This window comes from Larimichthys crocea, chromosome XXIV (genome assembly GCF_000972845.2).
Source record: "Larimichthys crocea isolate SSNF chromosome XXIV, L_crocea_2.0, whole genome shotgun sequence".
Taxonomy (NCBI): domain Eukaryota; kingdom Metazoa; phylum Chordata; class Actinopteri; family Sciaenidae; genus Larimichthys; species Larimichthys crocea.
This window is the reverse complement of record NC_040034.1, coordinates 12,068,286-12,092,737: the sequence shown is the minus strand read 5'-3', so window position 1 is coordinate 12,092,737 and position 24,452 is coordinate 12,068,286. Positions and strand designations below refer to the sequence as shown.

Sequence of the window (24,452 nt, the reverse complement as noted above, 5' to 3'; positions counted from 1 at the left end):
AGGTACTACGTCTCTGTTGGGTAGAAACCTGTACGTTGTCTGCTGCTGGCCACCGTCCTACCTGCGCAGCTGCTCTGAAACAAGTGGGCCTGCTCTTTAATAACATTTCCACCATGGCGACAACAGCTTTAAGATCAGTGCTCAGGACAAAGGTACGATTTTAAAGGTGTTTAACTTAAAAAGCCAGGTTTGACACGTGTCCTGAGCTGCAAGATTTAGATCTGGATTGCTGAAGTCTGCACCTGTCTGCATTGCATTCAGCTTAACTAATGTGCCCTCAAGCCTTTTCATTACTCCATACTTTGTAGTTGTGGTTAAGTCACTCATGGCTGCAACTGGAAACAGCTGGTTTATTTAATTATTTGACAAAAATGTAAACAAAACATACTGATAATAGTAATCAGATAAGATGAGGATAATATGTAATAACCCCTGCTGTGTTTCTTTCTCAGGTCCCACTCAAAGTTGGCCGCATGTGCTACTCTTCCTCAGTGGTGAGAACAGCGTCACACCTTTCGTGTCAGTCTATAATGTCATACATGGACAATGAACCTGCTGACTAGATGCAGATTGTGATGTCTCTCCTCACAGCCCACCACCAAGCTGTTCATCGATGGGAAGTTTGTTGAATCCAAGACTTCAGAATGGCTGGATATTCACAATCCTGTAAGTGTTTCACCTGGCATGGATCAACAAACCGTGCCCTTCTTTGTTCGGTTTTGTTTTTCAAAATCCACACATGTATTTGAGTAAGGTACAGTACATACATACAGGGAATATACCTACTTTATTTTTTCATTAGGTATGCCTCCTCTAATTCCCCTCTGGAGTGATAAATATGGATTATTTCAATTACAATGCATAATAATTCTCAACCAACTTTAGTCCAGTATTGATTGCAAAAGCTTCACCTTTTGGGGCTTTTTTTAGCTTTATTTGGCAGATACTGCTGAAGAGTGACAGGAACGAGAGAAGAGGGGAGAGAGAAAAGAGGGTGGTGACAGGTTGGGATCGAACCGACCACGTTCGGCCGCTGCAGCAAGGACTGAGCCTTTGTACGTGGGGCTTGAGCTAACAGTCTGGACCTCTTCTGCGGCTAATGTTGATTTCATAATGATCCTCCCTGATGTCAAGCAAAAGAAGTTCAGTGACAATGTGCAAATACTACTGGGCTAAAAAAAATGCATGAGTCTTATATCTACCAAATCGTATCCATTTATCCTTTGCTGGGTGGGTTATTTAACAAAAATTGTGGGCATAAATGACATGAATCCATCCACATGAATTACACCATTGGTTATATATATCCTGCTGTAGCTGGAGTGCTTCATGATACTACACTGTGATATGGTAGCTTTGGAATAGCTCGTCTGTGTTGCTTAACTTTGTATTACATAATGTTTCATGTCTATGTCTGTGGCTACAAACTGGTTTCTGTTGTTGAATGTCCTGCATTAACACCTTAAATAAAGTTAAATAGCACTTCTTTTTTTTACATTTGGCTTTGTTAATGATGAAAACATTCACAATATCATTTGTCAAGTATTAACACCAGAATGTGAAACTTAACTTAAAATTAAACCTTACACCCTACACTAGAATAACAAGTCAAGATCTAAAAATAGTAAATGTTTCCTTCCAAGATTTGGTACGGAAATTTAACGAACTCTGTCCTGCATTTATGGCGTGCATATCTGTTAAACATCTCTTAGCATTCACCTTTTATGTTAATGTTTAGTAACCTTAAACACCCCTTCTGAATGTTAAGAACTTAAGTAATCTTTAGCACATTGATGTGAGTTTTTCTCTTCTCTGCAGGCTACCAACGAGGTGATCTCCCGTGTACCCAAAGCCACCCAGGAAGAGATGTTAGCTGCTGTGGACTCGTGCTCCAGAGCCTTTCACTCCTGGTCCGAGACCTCCATATTAACTCGGCAGCAGATTTTCCTGCGCTATCAGCAGCTTATCAAGGACAACATTGTAAGTCAAAGGTTGGGGAAGTGAAAGGTGCAACAAAAGGCAAGAATTTGTTGTTTAGAGCTGTTCAACTTGATTTATTGATGATTTATTAAGTTGAACAAGTGTTACATGACACATACTCCTTATAATATAAACTAAAAGACTGACATGAGGCTCATTTTGTGTTTCAGAAAGAACTTGCCAAGGCCATCACAGTGGAGCAGGGCAAGACCCTTGCAGATGCAGAGGGGGATGTGTTCAGAGGATTGCGTAAGTTTGTCATACATACATTTAAAAGGGCAACAAATAGGTAAACATTTACATGTTTTGGAGACTTTACTTTGTGGTTGCAGGATTAGTTAGATGTTCAAGATAAGTAGTTAATGAGTTAACAAAACCAGAACAGGGCAGTTGTTTCATGAGCCCTTTGAATGATTGTCAACGATTATACCAACACATTTTACCTTATGATTTAGGAAGATATAAAATACAAAAATAACTATAAATAAAACAAATGTTTTGTATTTTAGTTTCTTTAAACTAGCCACTTTTTGCTTTGATGATAGCTTTGCGCTCTGTTGGTATTCTCTGTCAGCTTCATGAGGTCGTCACCTGGACTGGTTTGCTGAACACTTGTTGGCTGCTTTTCTCTCACTCCGCAGTCCAACTCATCCCAAAGCATCTCATTTGGGTTTAGGTCAGGTGACTGTGCAGGCCAGGTCATCTGACGCAGCACTCCATCATGTTCCTTCTTGTTCAAATAGCCCTTACATAACCTGGAGATGTGTTGGGGTCACTGTCCTTTTAAAAAAACAATAATAGACCCCAACAGTGTCACCAGCAAAGCATCTCCACACCATCAAACCTCCTTCTGTGTGCTTCACGGGGGGAACCACATGTTGTTCACCTTCTCTGCGTCTCACAAAGGCCAAAGTGGTTGAAACCACATATCTCTAATTTGGACTCCTCAGACCAAAGTACAGATTTCCACGGATTTAATATACATTCTTTGTGTTTCTTGGCTTCAACAGTTCTCTTCTTCTGCTGTAGTGGTTTCTTTGCAGCAATTCAACCACAAAGGTTGTTTCACACAGTCTCTTTTGGACAGTTGTTCTTTCCCAGGGGGTCACAGGAGGACACATTCAAAGTTCTTGTAATTTTCAGTTTGAATTTCATGTCTGAAAGTAATGAACTGATGTATCTATTTTACCTCTCAGCTGACTGATACTGTACACAAATCTTTTGTAGCTTGACAAATCAGCAAAAAGCAAAAAGTGCTGCATGCTCTGTTTATTTCGTTTCTTTGCAGAGGTTGTGGAGCACGCCTGCAGCATCACTTCTCTGATGCTTGGTGAAACCCTGCCCTCCATCACAAAGGACATGGACACCTACACCTACCGCCTGCCCGTCGGGGTGTGTGCTGGCATCGCTCCCTTCAACTTTCCTGCCATGATCCCACTGTGGATGTTTCCTATGGGCATGGTGTGCGGCAACACCTACCTGTTGAAGCCTTCAGAGCGGGTGCCAACGTGCGCTATGCTTCTGGCAAAAATGCTGCAAGATGCCGGCGCTCCAGATGGGACACTCAACGTCATCCACGGCCAACACGCTGGTAAGAGTTGGACTCTTTTGTATCTGAACCTAATCTGTAGTGTAGATACAGCAGCATATATTATGGTAGTGTATTATTTAGAGCAGATGAAGAAGAAGAAGAAGGCAGTCAGTCAAATATTTAAGACATATCTGTCTTTTTTTTTGGTCTTTCTGCCACAGCTGTGAATTTCATCTGTGACCATCCGGCCATCAGAGCAATCAGCTTTGTTGGCTCAAATCAAGCTGGGGAGTATATTTACGAGAGAGGATCTAAAAATGGCAAGAGAGTCCAGTCCAACATGGTGAGTATCAAATGATAAAACCAACACAGATGTAATGTATGACACTTGGTGTAAATGTCCAGAAGGCGGCAGCATTGCCCAACAGATTGTTGCTGCTCATCGCTCCTCCTCACTGCCAGCTGTACAGATGGGAGAAGGTGCAAAACGGAGATCGCAGCCATGCATCAGTGTTGAAGAGCCACACTTTTAATTACAAATGTTCATCTGTTTGTTTTGATTTGTGTCCATCAAGCCCACATGGACTCAAATGTGAAACAAATGTAGAATATAAAATTTAGAGGTTGTTTGTACGTAATTCCCTGATATTATGTTCTCACTTGTGACTAACCAGTTGTTGTGATGTGGAGATCCAACAGCAGAAGGCTAACCACTTCTCACATACTATAGGGAGCCAAGAACCATGGTGTGGTGATGCCTGATGCCAACAAGGAGAACACTCTGAACCAGCTTGTGGGTGCTGCGTTCGGGGCTGCAGGACAGCGCTGCATGGCTCTATCCACAGCCATCCTGGTGGGTGAGGCAAGGAGCTGGCTGCCGGAGCTGGTGGAGCGATCCAAGGCTCTGCGCGTGAACGCAGGTACCACGCCCCGTTACCCCACCCTTCACCTCTGTCTCTCCTGAGCCCCCAAGAGCCTTTTGGTTTAGTCATTTCAGGGGCCACCCACGCCGCCCCAACCGCGCCTCTCGCCTTTTTACTCTGTTGTAACTTTACATTGGAGTCAGCTGGGAGAGAGGGCTTGTTGAGTCAGCCATGCTGCAAATTTGTGGCCAGATCTTGCGGCCCAGACCTAAATAGCGGTTCAGAGCATCAAATCCTTTTGAGAAAGGAAGTTGATGTGGAGTCAAAAAGAGAATGATTCTCCCAGTTTGCGATGAGATGGACTCTAATTTGTGTAGAACACAGGAAACCCGTAAGTATCCGTTTTTGAGGGAGTGCCTCAGAGTGCCCCTCGTCCTGGCTTTTGCGTGTTTGTGGCAAAAGCTGAATTTCAATGTCGGCACCCTTAATGTGCTCACATCATGCAAGTGCAAGTGCAACTGTATGTAACCTTAGAGTCGGTTGTTTTTGGGGCCCTGCTAGGAGACCAGCCTGGTGCAGATGTGGGGCCTCTGATCTCACCTCAGGCCAAGGAGAGAGTCTGCAGTCTGATCCAGAGTGGTGTGGACGAGGGAGCTAAGCTGCTCCTGGATGGCCGAAAAGTCAATGTCAAGGGTTACGAGAGAGGCAACTTTGTGGGTCCCACCATCATCAGCAGTGTCACAGTATGTGGGTTTAATATCTTAACATGCACACATGCATTTGTGTCCGAGTACCATTACGAACAGGTATAAAACTACGCGTGAGTAAAAGTGTTCACTGTTGTGCTCTCGCAGCCTAAGATGAAGTGCTACACTGAAGAAATCTTCGGGCCTGTGCTGGTCGTTCTCGAGGCAGACTCTCTGGATGATGCCATCAATTTGGTCAACAGCAACCCCTATGGCAACGGCACAGCTATCTTCACCACAAATGGCGCCACTGCACGCAAATACACGCACGAGGTGGATGTGGGCCAGGTGAGTGGCTGCAGCCTCCAAATGTGTTCCTCTGTTTTGGGAGAAAGGAGACATTCACATCCCTCTGTCATGTCTATACAGCATCAGCAGGGAGCACATCACATTTCTGTTTGAAAACCTTCACACACTTTAAAAAAACAATTATTTTCCATGTCAAGTATAGCCGTGTTTGCCTGCAACCTAAAATAAACACATTCGGCAACCCCCTTCCCTCCGCTACCGGTTAAGCCTACGAATAGCTAGAGCAAATATGTGTCTCCTCAATGAAAACAGGAGGACATACAAACATTTTTCCGGGTAGTGTTCGAGGAGGGAAATCTTAAATTAAACCCAGGAGGGATTCCTAGGGTCCTGTTCAACGTTTAAGCATAAATATGGCCAGCCTTTACCCTGTTTGTTTGCCTGTGGAGCCTTAGTTATGTCCTGTGTTTGCTGTTCACATGTCGGGGAATGCTGTGCAGGCCATGTGCTGTCCTCCTCTCCAAACCTCGATGCAACAAACATCTTCTTTTCCTTTTTTTTTTTTTTCCCCTCCTCCCTGCACCTTGGCCAAAAGGCCTTAGTGTGTCCAAACTTATTCCTGCTGTTTCAAACATTCGAAACCAACAATGCCATGGCTCTATTGCCTTCATAACAAAATGTTTTATTTAGTTTTTTTTCTCCCCTTTCATAAGACCACGCTGTGCTTTTAAAAACTGCAATATAAGCCGCAGGTTTAGCTTTGTTTAGTGCGATCATGTAAGCTTGTTTTTTAAACAGCATGGATATACCACATCTCTCATCATCCCGCATCTCACTCATCCTAGCAATTTAGGATCCTGGGGAATTGTTTTACAAAGCTTCCACTTATGGAAATGAAAGGGAAAATACTTGTTTTCTGCAGGTTGGTGTCAACGTTCCCATTCCTGTTCCACTGCCTATGTTCTCCTTCACTGGATCACGAGGATCCTTCAGAGGAGACATGAACTTCTATGGAAAACAAGTATGACATAAACAAATGCATCCTATTGTTACAGGCATGAGAAAAACAGTGTCAAGTTTCGGAAAAGTTTTAAATGTTTTTATTTATTTCCAGGGTATCCAGTTCTACACACAGATCAAAACTGTAACTTCACAATGGAAAGCTGAAGATGCCACACTGAAAAGTCCTGCAGTTACAATGCCTACTATGGGACGCTAAATACTCCATCCAAGTGCTGCTGTTCAGTCAGATAAATCAGAACACCCAGACCCTCCATCCACATTGAAAACTATGTAATAATGTTCCCCATTTTTAAAGACTTTATATTAGATGTATGTATAGATAATCTGTAAATGTAAACCACTGTGGCCAAGACTTGAACTATGCAAAGGATCTGTGCAGGTGAGGCAATGTTATTGGGTCAATGTCATTTCTTCAAATACACCCATATTAAAACAATTGTGGACTCAATGCATTATATTCCACTAACCCACCTTCAATGATTGCTTGTATATCATGTGGTGCATATTTTGGTATCAGCACTTTGTGGCGAGAAAGTTATTTTGTCTTGAAGCAACAGATCTTTAAATGGTTTGTGACAGAATTCAAACAAGCTTCATGTATGAAAGAAAACTCACATGCCATATATATACATGCAAGGCAAGATATTTATGAGCACAAACACACACATTGTATTCAGCTATACACATGATTCACAGTCTGGGCAAAGAGTACAAAGCAGAGGCAAACAATCCAGAGTGTGATGTGCAACGTAGAGGCCACACAGAGGTCATGTGGTGTGCATATCCGGCAAGCTGTTTGGGTTGGAGGGCAGAACGGGCTCAGGCGCCTGGGTGATGAAGGTCGCTTGGGAGAGCTCCTCTTTAATTCTGGAAGACAGTCATCATTATGCAACTGTATGATAAATCACATGTAGGCACTCATGTTCTCACAGCCAATACTTTTTCAGCTAAACATGGAATGTGGGGACCGATAAATCTGCACAGGCTTCGTAATTGCAAGGACGAGGAGCAACTTTTATTCTCGTACATTCCTTTAGTGTCTTACCCAGCAGCATTGCTGTCAATAAGGCTCTTCTTCTCAGAGGAGGCAGACCAATCCAGATGTTTGTTGGCTTTTCTATCGGTAAAAATGCAAATGAGTTGCAGTTAAACGCAGAACCTCATAGTAAAAAGACATGTTTTTTTGCAAACTGGTGTCTATGCATTTGGGCCTGTAGCCATTCCCTTTGGACAGGGGTTATTTTGGGTCAATGGACTTGGATAAGTGACTATCTTGAGTCGCCGAATGTTCTGTGTTATTCTGCTGGACTAGGTGCCAGACCACTGTTAACATGAATATACATCTTCTCTGCCTCCCATATCCCCATACATCCAGATCCCCTGCACACTCCGTCCTTAAAATCATGTTACCAGCTGCTCTCTGACCACAAGCGTTCAAAGAACAAAATAAACTGCTAGTGCACGTGAAGAGGGACCAATAGGCTCAAAGCAAATCGACGTGACCAGATGTTTGTTTCCAAGCACACGACTCTGCGGCTGGGCCTATTTTTACTATTGTGCCCAGACTCTTTCTTCATTCTTTTTAAGCAGCTGGATGGAAAAGAAAATTGGTTGAAGCCTAACTGATGTTTTATGGTATCCTCTTCTGCTGAGAAAATGGCTGTTTAAAACATTAAAAAGAGGGAGGAGTCACCAGAAGTTCAGCCTGAACCACTGCTTGGTGTCACTGCGCTTTGTTGTTCAGAGGTAATTCATCCACAAATTTCAGTCCATTTTCAGGGATTACAAGTGGATTGTACAGTATTATTTAGGATGATGCGTATGAGTGATCAACAAGCAGCCATCAAAGTGTTTTGCTAAAGACAAACATAACACAATAATTGGGAAGTTTTATTACCTTTCCTTCTGTCCGTTCATTTTAGCAAAGAGATGCCTGAGAAGTAGTTCCCTCTCCTCCCAAGTGAGATCTAAGATATCAACTTTGCTGCCTGGTTGATGACTCCTAAAGAACACAGGAATGAAAATGAACGCCAACATATATAGTCTGTATTAAAATAAACCATTAAGAGTGTTATGGTTTTGATGAGCTGGAGGTTACTTGGTGCTGATAAACAAGAGGAATTAAAAATATCACAAAGACACACAGTAGTATGAGTCATGGAAATGGAAGTGGGATGTAGACCTACCACCTTGTGGCCGCCTCCAGGTCTGAATGGACAGAGTTGGTACTATGGGGGCTTTTATGAAAGGTGCGGATGGGTGGGAATTTTAATTTTCCAGCTGTGGCCGCTCTCATTCTGCTCTGATAAGCCTGTTGTGCCTTCTTTCTGTATTGCAGCCTGCTGGCCATGATCTCCTGCTTCACCTGAGCCAGTGCCTCGTGGAAGAACTGCTCCACTTCTGTGCGCTGCTCTACGATGGTGCTCGCCAGCTGCTTGATGTTCTCCAATTCCTTCTCCCGCATGGCAAGCACTTTCTGCAGCTTCACCAACTCTACCTGGCTGGCCTGGATGCTGACCATTGTCTTCTCCTTTTCCTTCTCCTTGTCTCGCTCAAATTCCCCAGCTTTTTGCTCTAGGGCCTGCTCCAGGGAAGCTACTTTAGCTCTCAATTTAGACAGCTCCTCTTTTTGGACCTCCATCTCAGCTGTATTCTTCTTAAACATACACTCGAACGTGTTCTGGGTGAGTGGACAGAAGAGCAAAATAGTAACATTGATGACACCGAGCTAACTTTGGAGACTCCTTTCATTAACAAGCTAATATAGAACTGAAACAGATGAGGATTTGTCCTCCAGCCTCTGCTGCTGAGTGACTGGCCAGAGCTTCAACAAGGTGGATTTACTCCCTTGATTTACTGTCATCATCAGTGGTAAGATTAATGTGCCCAATATTTATTTGCCTTACAAAATCTGTGCCAGAAACCTGCGAAAGAGAAGCCACTAAATCTGAACCCATACACCAGTGGAAACTCACCCACAACCACTGACCACTGAGAGGCTGGGTAGTAGTCAGGAGGTGGGGATGGGATGGGGGTAGGAAGAGGACCACAAGCAAAATACACAGGGTCAGCACAAGTAAACAACACAAGGGAAAAACCACCTGAAATATATTCTGCACAGATCCGACAAGTGTTTCATAACTGACATGATTGAAAATGACTTTATGGAGATGAATGGTCTCTATCCAAGGACTGCTCGTGCCTAATAGTAACACTGCTGTTTGCTGCCCAAATGGTTCAAACATACCCTCTCCAGTACCAGGGAGGCATTTTCCTTCGTCAATGAGTTTGTCAGTTTCTGGAGGTCGTCTGTCTCCTTCATGTGATATTTCAGCGCTTCATTGAGACGCACATTTTCCTTGAATACAGAGCGCGAGGCATCATCCAACTGCCTGAATAGTTTACAGGACAAACAAAAACACCACTGAGAGATTTGTCTCTAATTATGCACACATGAGTCTCATTCTGCTGCAAGACATCATTTATACGCATTCAAGATTTATTCTAACCTGCATGGAGTGTTCAAAGTAGAATAAGACAAATGCTTTATGAAATATTTCTATAGTTTATCAGTCAAAGACTCTCATTGTGATGTACTTGACTTTTGAGTGTGTTCAAACATGAAATCAATTGCTGACAGACCAAAACGGCAGGACCACACCAGTATCAATGATGACATTTTATGAGCTGTAAAAAAATAACTAAACATCGCAGAGGTGAAATATACGTCTTATGGCCTCAAAAGTAATAAACTTTGGTCTTCCGCATTACACTCGCCTCCCTGCAGGACATTCTGGGGCGGCCGAAGATGTGATCGTTGGCTTCAGTGATGTACACTACACTCTGGACATGACCAACCAGTGTGGTCAAGAAAAAAATATCAGCTCTGGTTATATATATTTATATACATAAACACTCCTGTGAGTAAATTATTTTTTCTTTGCGTTCTGAGGACATCAAAGAGCAGTTTAAAGAATAAAGCGAGGTTGTAAAGGGACAGCGGAAACACACTCACAGAATGGCTTCATTGTGGGCCTTCTCCACTACCCGAGCTATCGTTTGCTCAGCTTCCTTCTCCAGACGAGCCTGCAGGGAAAATTTCCAAAACTCACATGAGGTTACACCTGGGACAATATCAGCCGCTGGCTAATTTTTCATCAACAACTTCCCGTTCATATGGCCAGGCCAACTGACTGTTTGACTGAAGTGATTTCACCCCATTATTAGGAACTATCTTGCATTTTTAGGTGATTCTTTTAGACTTGAAAATACCTTTTCGTTGAAGAATTTGTATTCCATTTCATTTAGGTTTTCTCTGTGCTCCTTTTCCGCAGCCTCCATGCTTTCTCTAGTCTACAAAATAAAAAGTTCATAGTTATTGAACCCAGAAAAAGAACCACCACTCTTCAACAGGAAACTTTTTATGTTTTGTGTTGCCCCCCCTCTCCCTCACATCAGTGAGCTCCTGCTCCATCTCCGCTTTCCTCTTCTGAAACTCCTTAATTTCCTTGAATCCAGCCTGGATCATGTTAAAGTCACTGGACCTCTTTCGGAACAGTTCCTTCATCTCATTGATTTGAAGTGTGTAATCTTCAACCTGTTCATATACAATAAGATACAAAGAATGTAAAAATGTAACATTCTGCAGCCTTACCATTTATACCAGGTTTACGCAGGCCAGACTCTTTTGCAAACCGTCTTTAGCACAGATCAGTCAGGCAAAATACCTCAAGCTACTGCTGTGGAAAAGCCAGTCTGTGCAGAAATGTGACAAAATGACCAAAGTCATGAAAGACTAGAAAAACACACACCCGCAAAGATGTACATGACGACTAAATGAGAGGCTATCAACCATCTGATTACAACTTTAGGCCTAATCGGTATTCTTCACGTAACTCTGTATACGTTCATCTACATCAATCTTCACTATTTATTTATTTAATTCAACTTGGTTTGTGCAATTGTCACTCTGTGTGATCTATCAAACGGTCAGCTTTCCAAAACACATCCACACACAGTTTAAAGTTAAAAGTGATTCGTGGTTGCATGTGCCTGTCCTCACGTTGTGCAGTAACTACACTCGGAAAAATGTTTATGGAATAATTATTTGGCTGACTGAATTTCTCAAACACTCAAAAGTTCACCGTGTCTCTCCTTAGACAAAAGCCAGAGCGTTAATGTTCCCTGGGTGCCTTTGATGGAGTACTTTCCATTAGCTAAGTCAATTTTCAAGATGAACCACTTAATCACCTCACAACGAGAAAAGGGCACATCTTGAGGTCACATCTTTAGAGTCAACCACACGACAGTATTTTTTATTTTTTTCTCTTCCCGTAACTGGACATATGTGACAATTCCATACATGTCTAAAATAGGGATGTTTCAAGTTGGTCCAGACCATGCCTCTTTTTTCCTCCTCAGAAGCTTATTGGACTCCATTTTACCAGCATGAAGTAAGAGTTGGAAGATGGAAAACAGCTGCTGGCAAAAGAAAGTTTTTTTGTACCTTTTTTTTTTTGTCTAGTAAAGCCACTTGAATTTTGCTATGTCAGTTTGATAGCTTGATGTTAAGTGCAAGCAGCGGCAGAGGGCAGTGGGAATAAAATGAGTCAAAATAAATCCCTTTGGTGCGTGTTACGTAACCTAGACAGGGCCTTCTCAGTATAAGGATCTGTGTGAGGTATGGTTAACACTTCAAGACCAACCTTTTGTCGACCATGCACTTTTAATTTTTGCTTCATTTCTTTTGTTTTTTTTTTGTTACTGTGGCCACTGAAATAAATAAAAATAACATTAGACCATGTAACTCGGAATGTGAGGGCTTGTTTTTTTTTGTTTTATGGTCGCTTTGTTTGGCTGTTGTTTTCTTACATAAACAAATGTCAACATAATTATACACAAGACAGCTGTTAGGACACAGCGCAGCACATTTTTGAGATGCTACAGGTTGAAGCTGTGCATCAATAAATCATCAGGCACACAGTGCTCCTCTGAGAACATGCTCGAGCTCGAGCATGTTGTGCGGTCTTCGAAATGAAAGATTTCATTTCTTGTGGGTTTTGTGCTTTAAAATGAACTCACCAGTTTGTTTTGCTCTTCACGTGCAAGTGCCTCTTGACTTTTGAGGCTTTTCTGCAGCATATTGATCTGTTAGAAAAAACAAAACAAGTGACACGTCAGAACAACAGCTCATTAAAACAACAGGCACACAGACGGACTAAGTGTGCACACCTGCTCGTCTTTAGCAGCATCCTGTCTCTTCAGAAAGCCTATGATGTCGAGGTTGTTCTTCTCCGCGTGGTACAGCTGGTTCGTGACCTCCTCGTTCGTGCGGGCCAACCCGCGGCACGCGCCGTGGTACTGCGTAAGTGACTGCTCGGTGACCTTTAACCTCAGCTCCCAGAGGGTAGCGTTGGCCTTGACCTTCTCGATGTCCGACTCCTTGTCCCCTTTTGTCTCCTGTTTGCCTTCTTTCTTCCCTTTCCTGTGACAAAACACAAAAACTTGGAGTTGGAGTTTCTGTTTCAACGTCAACAGACGTAAAAAGAAGTAGTTACGCACTTACCCGGCTTTACCCGGCTTCTTCACTTTGGTGACTTTCTTCTTCGGCATCTCTGCTATTATCAAAACAAGCCCGTGTTTACCATAAGGAAGGAAGAAGTTACGCGGTAATTACCGAGCAGGACTTTTACAGTTTGGGGCTCACGGTAACGAGAGCACGGTTTTTGTTTGTGGAGTGCTGTTGCCATGGAGACGCTGTAGCTGCGGAAGAGGTCAAATTTCTGTACTGCGGGACCTTTGGTCACCATGGTTACCATACCCGTAGATAGATAGATAGATAGATAGATAGATAGATAGATAGATAGATAGATAGATAGATAGATAGATAGATAGATAGATAGTACCAGATGATGTCCAACCAATAATCCAAAACCTAAAGATATTGAATTTGTTTGTCAAATTCATTTATATGAGCCTTTTTTTCTTACATTTGAGACCTGTAACCAGCAAATGTTTGCCATTTTGTTGTCTGTTATTTTTTAACTTGTATATATTTTATATTACATGTATGCTGTTTGCACCAGGGATATTTCAGTTCTCTGTAGGTCTTGTACATATGGCAGCATTGACAATAACGTTGACTTGTCTTAACTTAACAACTCATCTATTGTTAAGATTGTTGGTGATTCATTTATATACCTACAAAGAACCTTCAGAATACTGTTTATCTCAGTCACTGAAAAAATACAACCAGCTCAATATGTTTTAATTAACACCCCTTTCCTTTTTAGCATTTATTTATCGTCAGCTATTCCCCCTTTTAACTTTTGGTTGCAGTTTTGTGTTTTATACCTCGCCTCCTTGAGAACACCATGTGTGTTCTCTATAAATAAATGTTATAGTCAATCAATAAACCAATCGCGGTGGGAGATCATAAGATACAGATGTCTGTTCTGCTCTGCAGCCTCTGGACTGACACAGAATGGCTGTATTTGTCACTTGTCTTGTAATTACAGTCTTCATGTGCTGGGCTCTATCAAAAAAGATCTGTTTGCACATGATCTCCTCCCACATGATGACATGAGATACATTTGGCTCCTGTCAGCAGTATTGTCCATGTTCTCCTAAAAAGAACCATGTGTTAGTCGCTGCCATCCCCACTGTTGTTTTTTGCTGGAGTTATGGGAAAACCACAAAGATCAACGTAAATGCACTTGGCTTACATCTTCGAAGAAACTCATCCAAAAGAAACAATGTAAAGTTAGAGCAAGTCATAATTTAGGCTGAAACCCATTGAATTCTCTCCATTATCTTGTTTAGCTTGCTGTTGGAGCATGAGAGTGTCTAGTGTAGATTATTCATTAAAAAAAGTAGGCCAGATATTGCAAAAGTGTTGGGTGTAGCTACTGTAAACTGAATCATATAGGGTCGCTCTCTGCTCTGGCATCAAGAACAGAGTTTGAAGACTAAATTTAAAGGTAATTACTATGACAGTGAGGAGAGAAAACTGAAATAACCCCGAGCTTTTCAAAGCTGTCATTATCATTGGAATTGTAATGACAAGGTTTGGGTCTCTTCAATGGACTTTTTGGGGTAGGACACCCACAAACATGGCATTCCTGAGGGTAACATTGCAGCATATTAATGATATATTGCACAGTGCAGATTACAAAGCTGGGGTCTCGTCTCATGCTTTATGGTTTCATTTAACTTGAGTCAAAATACCAAAAACTTGTATTCAAAACTACCTCTCCTTTAAAACATTGTTTGTAATGTGCTGTGTCATGCTGTAGAGGAGCTCTTTACGCACACAGTGTATACTCTAGCTGTCCACATTTGGATGACATCCCAACATGATTTGACAGCATACACACTTTTCACTACATATAGTTTAGTTTATTGTATGTTATTCTAGAGTGAACATTCAAAATTTCTAAATATGTATGACATTTTGTTTGAAGGGCATGTCCTATTGCATCATATTATAATGATGATATAAAAGTACAGTAGGTGTGTGTTTAAGGCAAAAACATGCTGTGATTCATGCATCAAATGGCCTAAGGTGCAGTGCAGCTGTCCAAATATGCCACATTATCCAAATGAATTGCTACATTAACCACAGTATGTGTCTGAACGTTAACGCCTATCTGACGATGATTTCAACATGAAAACACACATACGAAACATGAATTTTTAAATATTTCTAATCAGACATTTTTTTTAAATCCAGGGTTTATGAGTCACATTATCACACTGTTAACATGCAACCAAGACATCTACGGGCACAAGTCAGCGAGAGGTCCTGCACATGTACGCTTTGATAGGGGCGAACGACCATTCTGGTGAGCCACAGGATTGAAAAAAGTAGCCACAGTATTTAGAAAAAAGGAAGGAGGAAAGAAAGTCCAATATTTTTAGTTTAAATTACAGTGTTGGAACAGTGCTTTGCACAGTCGAGTGTCCTGGGAGTGGAATGGCATGATGGGTGAATACTTGTGCCAAGCCCCACCCTCCCCACATTGTCCTCTTGGTGGACTTCCCGCACTCTCTTGTGCCCATCTGCGGGACCTCTGCCCTCCCCTTACCCTCCTGATTGGGCAGGCCGACAGCTCGGTTTCTGCCTCAGTCTCCCTCTGCATGAGGTGAAACTGTCCCATATGAGCACATGTTAAGTCAGGGTTGGGTCAGGGTCAGTTCCTCAGGGATGCCTCAATTGCTAGACTACCAGCGCCTCCTGTTTCAGATCTCTGTCCTCTTTTCTGTTGATACAAAGTGGGTGGAAAATATCACAGCCTGGTACAAATCTCAGTTCATGTAAGGTCTCTGAGCTACTGTGCCTCTGTGCTCCACTACTGTGGGATATCCTTGGTGTGTCTGCATCCTGCACTAAAACCAAACATTTCTGAACATTACACAAGAAAGCATTAGCTGATACACTACAGCGTGGCTTATGATGCCATGACAACCACCCACCTAAAACGGAGAAACAGCCACTCATGCTTTTCATGCATTCTCTCGTGAAACGTGCCTTAGCTGCCCAAATATTTTTCCCTTGGAAAGCCTGTGGTTAACACAGGGATGAGTGGGAGTGAGATGATTGCTAACATTCTTTTAACTTTTATGCCAGCTGGAGTGCAGGTCACATTTGCATTTTTTAAGGTTGGTGAAAGGGCTGCAGTAGATTTAATGTGGTGATGATTGTAGGATCATGATGAGGAGGTTGAAAGTTTTTTTTTAATACATGTATGATTCATTGCAGCTACTGAACATGATTTACAAGAGGTATTAATATGTAATAACACAAACCACTAACCATTCCTCCTACAATACATAATGAAATAGGTGTGAATAGGAATTTCTTTGTTTAATTCATTGTCTTTCCCACAAAGGCCCAAGTTACCAGCACTTAGATTGTAAGGATTAAGTCCAGAAATGTGTAATATTTAAGTTGCTACCTTTTTTAAATTGCAGATATTGATTTATAAACTCTAAAGATGTGCCTTTATAAGAGCCAAATACCATCTTGCATCACCTTTAATTCAAGCACTTGTAAAGTTGTGAAAGTCCAAAGAGTTCCAGGGTGAAGGAACTTTTGAGGCAAGTTACTATGTGAGTCTTAAATGTACCCATAAAAAGTATTTTAAGACCATTTCTTTTGGTTGGAGCTATTCATTTTGACTTCTTCATAAAGCCCTTTCTCTTTTCGTAAGGGGGATTTTTTGGCTCCAGAATAACCAGTAAAGATGAGGAGGGGAAAAAACATAACCAAAAATAATCCTCCTCCTCCTCCCAAAAAAAAAAAAAAAAAAAAAAAAAGGCAGGTAGTCAGTCTCCAGCTCAGCTCACAGGAGGGGGGACTCCTGATGGAGCTGGGATGGACCGCCACAGGATTGGTGGATGGCTGCTCTCGGTGTGGCCCCGTGCCAAGCCCTTATGTCTTTATATACTGTAAACAGATGACCGGACAGTCCTGAGTGTGCATCGCATCCACTCTGCCTCTCTCCATCTCCACTGCTCCTGTCAATCTTTTTACTCCATCATCCACCACTTCTCCTCTTTTTTAAACTCCAGCTGTCTCTTCTCCTCCCCGGCTCTTAAAAACAATGGCCATGCCGAACCTGCTCCTCACTTTAACAGTGTGGCTCGTGGCTGGGAGCCTCTTAGCGGAGGCGACATACTACCGGCACCACCGCTACATCCCCCACTTCTACCGCTACCGCGAGCACTCCGCCAACCAGGAAAACCTCCTCCCTGAGGTCTCCAACCCGGTGCCTGAAGTCTCGCAGCCCGGCGTGCCAACCTACCCCGAGATCCCCGAGGTGTTCCACCCGGCACCTGAAGTCATCCATCCCATACCAGAGGCTTTCCACCCGGTGCCCGAAGTCGTGCATCCTGCACCTGAGACGTACCAAACACCTGAGGTTTACCAGCCGGCAGCTGAAGCCTCCTCCCATGTCAACATGAGCCGGGTTTTCTACGGGATCATGTTTGACGCTGGGAGCACAGGCAGCAGGATCCACATCTATAAATTCATCCAGAAAGACCCTGGTAAGTGCACTAGTTTCTCACTCCCTCTGTCTCTCTCCCTCTCTCTCCCTCTCTGTCTCCTAACCAAATAGTAGGGCTTTCCACATGCTGCTGGCTCCCACTCTGTCTGCTTGCTGTTAGGTCATTCAGTGTGTGGTGTAAGGACAAACATGGGACCGGCACAGTGCATGGGCAATACAGCTTCTAAAAGTAGCCCATAGTTGGACTTAATTTGCCTGTCTGACTCAACTGTGTAGGAAGCAGACCTCTAAAAAACTGAATGAGGATGTAGGTGAGGTGCTGCAGTCTAAATATCATGAGCTGTAAAAGAAAAGCTATGCAATTACACATGCTTGACTTTCTATTTTATTCACAGAGTATCATATAGTGCATTGGGCTCTGGTTAACGATGTGTTCACTGACTTCTTTTTTTAGTCGAGCTGCCGGTTCTTGACAATGAAATGTACCACGCAGTGAAGCCCGGACTGTCTGCTTACAAGGACAACCCTGAGGAGGTATGTATGCCGGTTTACACCATCACTTATTATTAATTATCAGGTGTATTAGGGAGTTGTTCGCTGTCTGCAAATTACCAAAACCACTGGGATTTTCTTTGGGTTGGGTTCATGTGATGTAAACAGTGTAATTACAAAAAAATCCTCCTGCTGCTGATGTCACTGCTGCCCACCCCTGTTTGCTGTACTTGATTATGAAATATCTCTTCTGACAATTTCGCTTCCTCCTCCTCTGCAGGGTGGCAACACCATCCGGCAGTTGCTGAAGATTGCCAAGAAGACAGTGCCAGAGGACGAATGGAAGAGGACCCCGGTGGTCCTGAAGGCCACAGCGGGTCTTCGTCTGCTGCCTGAAGACAAGGCAAATGCTCTTCTGAAGGAGGTGAGCAACATTTTCTCTCTCTGCCCTCAGACAGTTTGGCACAAACACCACCCGTCCCGCCAAGGAGCGGGATGAGAAACCACTAAGTGCTTACAAGTGTCACTGAAAAAAAAGGCAGCATGTCTGCCCATTTGGTGGCTATCATGTTGCAAAAAAACAGCTGTTGTGGGGTTGTGTGGAGTAACCATATTTGTCATTTAACGTATTAAATCCAGGCTACTGTTCCAGCCATGCTTGTGGTTGAGTTATCTGTCACTCTAAAACAGAACAGACACTGTTTGTCTTCTTGAGCCTGAATAGACTATATCCTAACAACAGCAGAGTATTTTGGCATATAGTCTGGTGTCATTAGGTCGCTTTAAAACAAATGCAGTAAATACATTAAATGAAATGGTGATAAATTTATTCCACAGGTGCGAGATGTATTTGATGAGTCCCCCTTCTATGTGCCAAACGACAGTGTTTCCATCATGAATGGAGCAAAAGAAGGTAGGTTATCTTTTAATAGCTTGTAACCAATTTGTACTATATATCTATATATATATCTATATATATATAATATAAATATATATATATCTATATATATATATATATATATATATATTACACAAAACACATGTTTTTCTAAAGGTTTTAATTATGTATTTTTGATCACAGTATTGTCTAACCAGGTGCTTTAAACGCCTAATTCACTGAGGATATATCAAACAACACGACTCTCATAATTTTTTTTTACAAGAGGTCTGCTACTACCTCATTGAGACAAATAAATATGCCAGTGTGAGTTGCTGCCCCACGCCCAATAATTTAGTGCGATCCTCCACATCACTCATTAAGACACCCTCACGATGTTATGTTTCATCATACAGTTTGTGCCATTCATTATCCTCATTTTATGAGCGCAATAACTTGACATCTGAGACAATTGTAATTACCTGGGCTGGTCTGCAATCCTGCATGTTAGTTACACCAATTCTGCTATTTTAATATCAACTTAATGAAGGAGAGCTGGACTGAACGTCATCTTTATTGTTTGTGCTCAAACAATCACCTCTCAGGCTTTTACTAATCCAGACGTTTTCACTCGTGTGCTGTTTTTTTAGGAGTCCTTGCCTGGGTCACTGTGAACTTCCTTACAGGTAAGACATTGCTTGTGTTTTGCTATGGTGGTGTTAGTGGTCAGGAGGCTCATATCTGAGGCTCCAGTGTACACAGAAGTCCGGCAGTGAAAGACTCTTGTCTCCTGTCTGAGGTTATGAGCTTGAATCACTGGCCCCAAACAGGTTGCAAAAACAAGCAATATTTCCTCAGCTTTTTCACACAGATACAGCACAGACAAATTTATTTTAATAAACAAGGTTGTGCATTAACCCAAAATGGTATTTTCCCTCTTTGTGGGGGAAAGATGTGATCTGTAAGCATGCATCATTCTGACACTAGAGGTTGTAAAAGGACTATATCCTAACAGATGTGGTGATAAATCCACAAGATTATACAGTACGCTTTGTTTGTTGCACTGATGATGAACAGCACCTTATCCTAAGTTTTCTTCACCCAGTGTGATGTTTTTACCTTTTATTTTTCCATAGGTCACTTGTACTCCAACACAAGGAGGACAGTGGGCATCCTGGATTTGGGTGGAGGATCTACACAGATCACATTCCTTCCCAAGTCAAAGGTGAATTAGATATTAAATGAGGTAAATAAAAATGTTGGGTTTTGAAAATGTGAAAATACACCACTAAACATTTGTTTTTCATCCAACAGAAAACCATTGATTCTGCTCCCTCCACTTATATTTCCAAATTCAACCTGTTCAACCACACATATCAAGTCTACACACACAGGTAAGTAACAGACAGAAATGCTATACGCTCTATCAGTTTGATTTTGCTTAGAAAATATCATGTGTTAGTATTCTGTAGGGTAAAACATATGAATCTATGTGAAAACTTACCATTATTGTATGTCACTATCACATAGCTACCTTGGAAATGGACTGTATGCAGCTCGACTGGCAACTCTTGGAGCACTAGGAGCTGATGGTAGAGTAACCAGCACCTTTAATCACCTGTTTGCACCCTGTGTCAGTCTTTCATTTGGAGATGGCAAACTATTTCTTGTTTTTGTTTTTTCCCAGGTCTAGATTGGAAAGTCTTCACTAGCTCCTGCCTCCCGAAAAAGTTCAGAGAAGATGTGACTTTTGGAGGAACCACCTACAAAGTTAGCGGGATTCCAGACGGTAAGATAAAAGCTGCCTGAGGTTTTGATTTCCTTCCCAGTGACTTGGATCCAGCAATCCGTACATTCCTTTCTCAACTCCGGTACACAATAGAGTACAGTATAATACAGTCTCACATGAGAACATTTACCGCTCAAGTTTCTGTAACCTTGGCGCCAAACGCATGTCTTGTCATCCTTTCTCTCTCTGTCCTCCCTCTTGAACAATTATACTGCAGTCAACCTTGTATTTAAAGGAAAAGAAAACTGTCAGTTAACTTCACAAATAAGGCAGTCACTCCCATACCACAGTCAAGTAGCCAAAAGATGCTGGGCTTGTCCCTGAGTTGTTATTTTTTTTGTGTAACGAGTGGCTTGATCTGGACCGCTCACAATTATGTGGTAAAAATAGACAGCCCAACAGGGCCGCACTAACTGCCGCTGTTGTCAGCACATGGTTTTACCAGTACAACTTAGCCAACCATACCCATGGTGCTGTGTGAAACTTGTCCTTCTGGGGCTTCCCTTGTATATGATCTGGTGAGCCCCTAACTTTCAACTCCTCGCCAACCTCAAAATGAGGCGACAGACTCTTCCGGTTGTATTCCATTGCTGCATCCAAGCACCTTTAACTCATTTACTCCACCATTTTCAATATTAGTTAAATAGTTTAACAAAACTAAATTTAGCATCCCCTTCTTTCTCCACAGGCTATGCAGGCTATAAACTGTGCTACTACGAGGTGATGAAGGTAATCAAAGGAATAGTGCACCAGCCTTACGAAGTGAAGGGCAGCAGCATCTTCTACGCTTTCTCCTACTACTACGACAGAGCTGTGGAGTCTGGCCTCATCGGTGAGTGGGTACAGACCGAGGAGTCACCTTCCAGTGCCATTATCTTTCATGCTAATTATCATCATTTGCAGAAAAATAGGTATTTAAATTACATGTTTGTTTGTTTTCTGCAGATGGCAGCCGAGGTGGTGCGCTTGAAGTCAGGGATTTTAAGAAGAGAGCCAAGGAAGGTAAGAGTTACATGTTATCTTCTCTAGGGATGGATACAATTGTGGATGAAACCATCGGTCTTACAAGTTATATATATATCAGTTGTCTAACCACTGAAACTTCGTGCAAAACAGTATAAATAGCAAAAGCACTAAACCTTGTTTGTGCCCAAACACTTGGCACAATTGGACCAAATTGGCACAACTTATCCTGCCAAAAATAATTTATTACAACAGTAAAATGTAACCGATTATTTGCTCAAATGTGTTATGGAGATGGATTATAAGACAAATGTACTTTATTATAGAGTAAATATATGTTAACATCACTATAAACAGTTTTGCACATTTAACAAATACACACCATGCCTATAAGCTTTAGTATGTGACACTTAAAGACCATGTGGAACAGATTTATAGCAAGTAGGAACGAGCTGACGCGTTATATAAGGCTGTTTGTGTTGTGAGAACACTGTCACATGGTCTCAAGGAGCGAGTATGGCTCAGGCTGGGCTGGCAGCTGAGCTGAAGATGTTTGTCTGGCCCAGGCAGGAGGGCACCTGACAGCCACACACCACCTGACACATACTGAGACACACAAACTGTGTACTGGGCTGTTTAACACCGCCACCCACCCGCAGCCTTGTGCTGACCCTCAGTCGTTCTCCTCGCACCTCCCTGTTTATTCAGCAAAACAGAAAGGTCATCTTTTAATCATGTAGCACAAGGGTTAGAAAAGGTGATTTTATTTTTTGTTAATAGTTGGAACGTGACTCCATTATATGACGTAGCAAGGTGTCTCTGTGTGTCAAATGCTTTTTTTTGTCAGTGGTATGTGAAACCCGTGTTAATGTCATGTCTGAAACCTGTGGCTTTTTGTGTTTGCAGTGTGCAACAAAATGACCAAATACCGTGCTATCAGCCCCTTCCTCTGCATGGATATGACATATATCACTTGTCTGCTAAAGGAGGGCTTTGGCTTCAAGGACAACACTGTGCTTCAGGTGAGCAAATCAGAGCTTCAAAACAAAACCTTCATATTATGCCTGTGCTCAAGACCTCAGTATAACACTAGATGTTGGAAATTGTTTGTTTCATGGTGGTAATGGAAATCCTCCTGTTACTCTATTTTACAGCTAGCCAAGAAGGTGAACAATGTGGAGACAAGCTGGGCCCTGGGGGCAACCTTTGACTACTTCAGAAACCTCAACATCCACTAAGGACAGCTCGCTGTCACTGCAGCCGGCACTGAGAGGGACAGTCTGTCACTGTGGGGCCTCCCTTCTTCCGTCCACCCTCGATCAGCCCGTCCCCCTCACAGACGCACCCGGTCCCACCACGCTTCCTCCCCCTCATCTTTGCCTCAACCTCAGCACCCGGCGAACACAACCAAGTTGAACTGTTGAAAAAAAAAAAAAAGAAATCACTATATTTTTATAAGGCCAGCTATTTCTACTGTATGTTGAGCTCATAACTGGTGGGCTGACTTTATTTTTTGTAAAACGTTTACATTTTTGATTCCTTATGGGTGTCTCGCCTACCTGTTAAGTGTTTAGAGGGTAGTTTAGAAGCAACACAACCAGTCATGGTATTTTGGTGCTTACTGTGGTCCTGGTGTGCACTGTACACTACAGTGGAATTCATTTAGAGACTAGTTGCTAGAAGTGCAACCATAGCTGTCTTTCTAAATGCTTGTAAATCAATCTTTTTAATCTAGAAATTAATTATTTTACACCACCCTAATTCATTTGCCCCTAGCCTTAGTTAGACATCATTGGTAATAATGCAGTTGACTTCTTTTCTTCAACTTTGCACATAACACTTTAATTGCAGATATTGTAGCTAAGACATGATTGGTTGCTTTGATGTTTCGACTTTCAAAGAGTTGTACATATTCATCAAGTAATGTTAGATTCACCATGACTGAAGGGGGCAGAGAGAGCGCTGTGGAGAGTTGCCTCTCACAGACTGTGTTGTATAGCTGTTACATGTGTGAGGTTAATGCCTGTATTTTAACGTTCAGCCATTATTGTTTGTTGTGTCTAGAGTGGAAAAGACCATATCAAGTATGGCTAAATTGCAGGGTCCCCAGGTCTGAACTCTGTTTTAGGCTAGCAATAGAAAGACCTCTCATTATGGGTAGATAGTGGATCCATCAACATAATTTACGGCCATTAAAACAGCAAAAATGTAAACAGAAATCATGTAAAAAGTCGGAAGCCCATGACTCTTTCATTTGTTGCTGGTTGCTTAAAAAACATTAGTAATATTGAATTCTGTTTGTCAATTTTCTTGTGAACTGTACAAATATTTAAAGTTTATCTAATGTAGAGTATTTTAATTATCCTCATCCAATATTAACTCCTGAACTTTCTGCCTAACTGCTTTCAAAACTGTGCCTCCGCTGTCTTTCCAGTATTCACCATGATCAGTAACTACTGCTGTATATACATAATGTAAACTTTTATTTGTAAAATCTCTCGACAGGAACTGCTTTTACATTGCAAAAACATTATGCTGCACAATTTCCCAGAAATGCCTCTATGTTCATCAGTATGAATAAACTGATGACCGACAATATGTAAATTGTTTTTATTAAATCCAGTGAAATAAAGTGTATACTATATAATACATGTATGTTTTAATAAAACATGAAAAATGTGCCTTGTGTCTGTTTATCCTTTTATATCAAGACAAACTCTTTGTAATACACGTGCACTAGTATCCCATGTAAAAAAATAATTTCATCTTCAAACTGCAAACATTGGATTTAAGACGTGATGACAACAAAGTCTGAATGACATTTCTTCATCGGAGAATGACGTGCTATCTGAAAGATTTACGATAATTCAGAAATTGGTGTATAAACTATATCTGCAAAGCAGTGGAGAGCAGAGAACATAAAATCACCA

The 24,452-nt window shown here is 42.0% G+C and overlaps 3 protein-coding genes across 4 annotated transcripts; 2 read left to right on the top strand and 1 right to left on the bottom strand.

Moving 5' to 3' along the window:
* Positions 1 to 15: 15 nt before the first annotated feature.
* Positions 16 to 6,828, top strand: aldh6a1 (aldehyde dehydrogenase 6 family, member A1). The gene is made up of 12 exons (XM_010733896.3): positions 16 to 152; positions 453 to 494; positions 592 to 666; positions 1,819 to 1,980; positions 2,151 to 2,229; positions 3,269 to 3,571; positions 3,733 to 3,854; positions 4,242 to 4,431; positions 4,936 to 5,117; positions 5,229 to 5,408; positions 6,292 to 6,390; positions 6,484 to 6,828. The coding sequence occupies exons 1-12, from the start codon at positions 114 to 116 to the stop codon at positions 6,586 to 6,588; spliced, it is 1,578 nt and encodes a 525-aa protein (XP_010732198.2). The 5' UTR covers positions 16 to 113; the 3' UTR covers positions 6,589 to 6,828.
* Positions 6,829 to 6,951: 123 nt separating this feature from the next.
* On the bottom strand, positions 6,952 to 13,170 carry bbof1a (basal body orientation factor 1a). Of its 2 annotated transcripts, XM_027274915.1 has the most exons (12): positions 12,958 to 13,170; positions 12,624 to 12,876; positions 12,474 to 12,539; positions 10,846 to 10,989; positions 10,665 to 10,745; positions 10,408 to 10,478; positions 9,640 to 9,784; positions 9,368 to 9,391; positions 8,579 to 9,072; positions 8,290 to 8,394; positions 7,438 to 7,509; positions 6,952 to 7,259 (listed from the first exon to the last, which is right to left on the bottom strand). In XM_027274915.1, the coding sequence occupies exons 1-12, from the start codon at positions 13,002 to 13,004 to the stop codon at positions 7,160 to 7,162; spliced, it is 1,602 nt and encodes a 533-aa protein (XP_027130716.1). In that variant the 5' UTR covers positions 13,005 to 13,170; the 3' UTR covers positions 6,952 to 7,159. The 2 variants fall into 2 exon arrangements, with proteins under 2 accessions (XP_027130716.1, XP_010732199.3); XM_010733897.3 differs by lacking the exon at positions 9,368 to 9,391.
* Positions 13,171 to 16,708: 3,538 nt separating this feature from the next.
* entpd5a (ectonucleoside triphosphate diphosphohydrolase 5a) lies at positions 16,709 to 24,139 on the top strand. The gene is made up of 13 exons (XM_010733939.3): positions 16,709 to 17,441; positions 17,856 to 17,935; positions 18,174 to 18,317; positions 18,731 to 18,806; positions 19,421 to 19,456; positions 19,907 to 19,995; positions 20,085 to 20,164; positions 20,301 to 20,362; positions 20,458 to 20,559; positions 21,248 to 21,391; positions 21,505 to 21,561; positions 22,429 to 22,544; positions 22,677 to 24,139. The coding sequence occupies exons 1-13, from the start codon at positions 16,997 to 16,999 to the stop codon at positions 22,758 to 22,760; spliced, it is 1,515 nt and encodes a 504-aa protein (XP_010732241.2). The 5' UTR covers positions 16,709 to 16,996; the 3' UTR covers positions 22,761 to 24,139.
* The last annotated feature ends 313 nt before the right edge of the window (positions 24,140 to 24,452 follow it).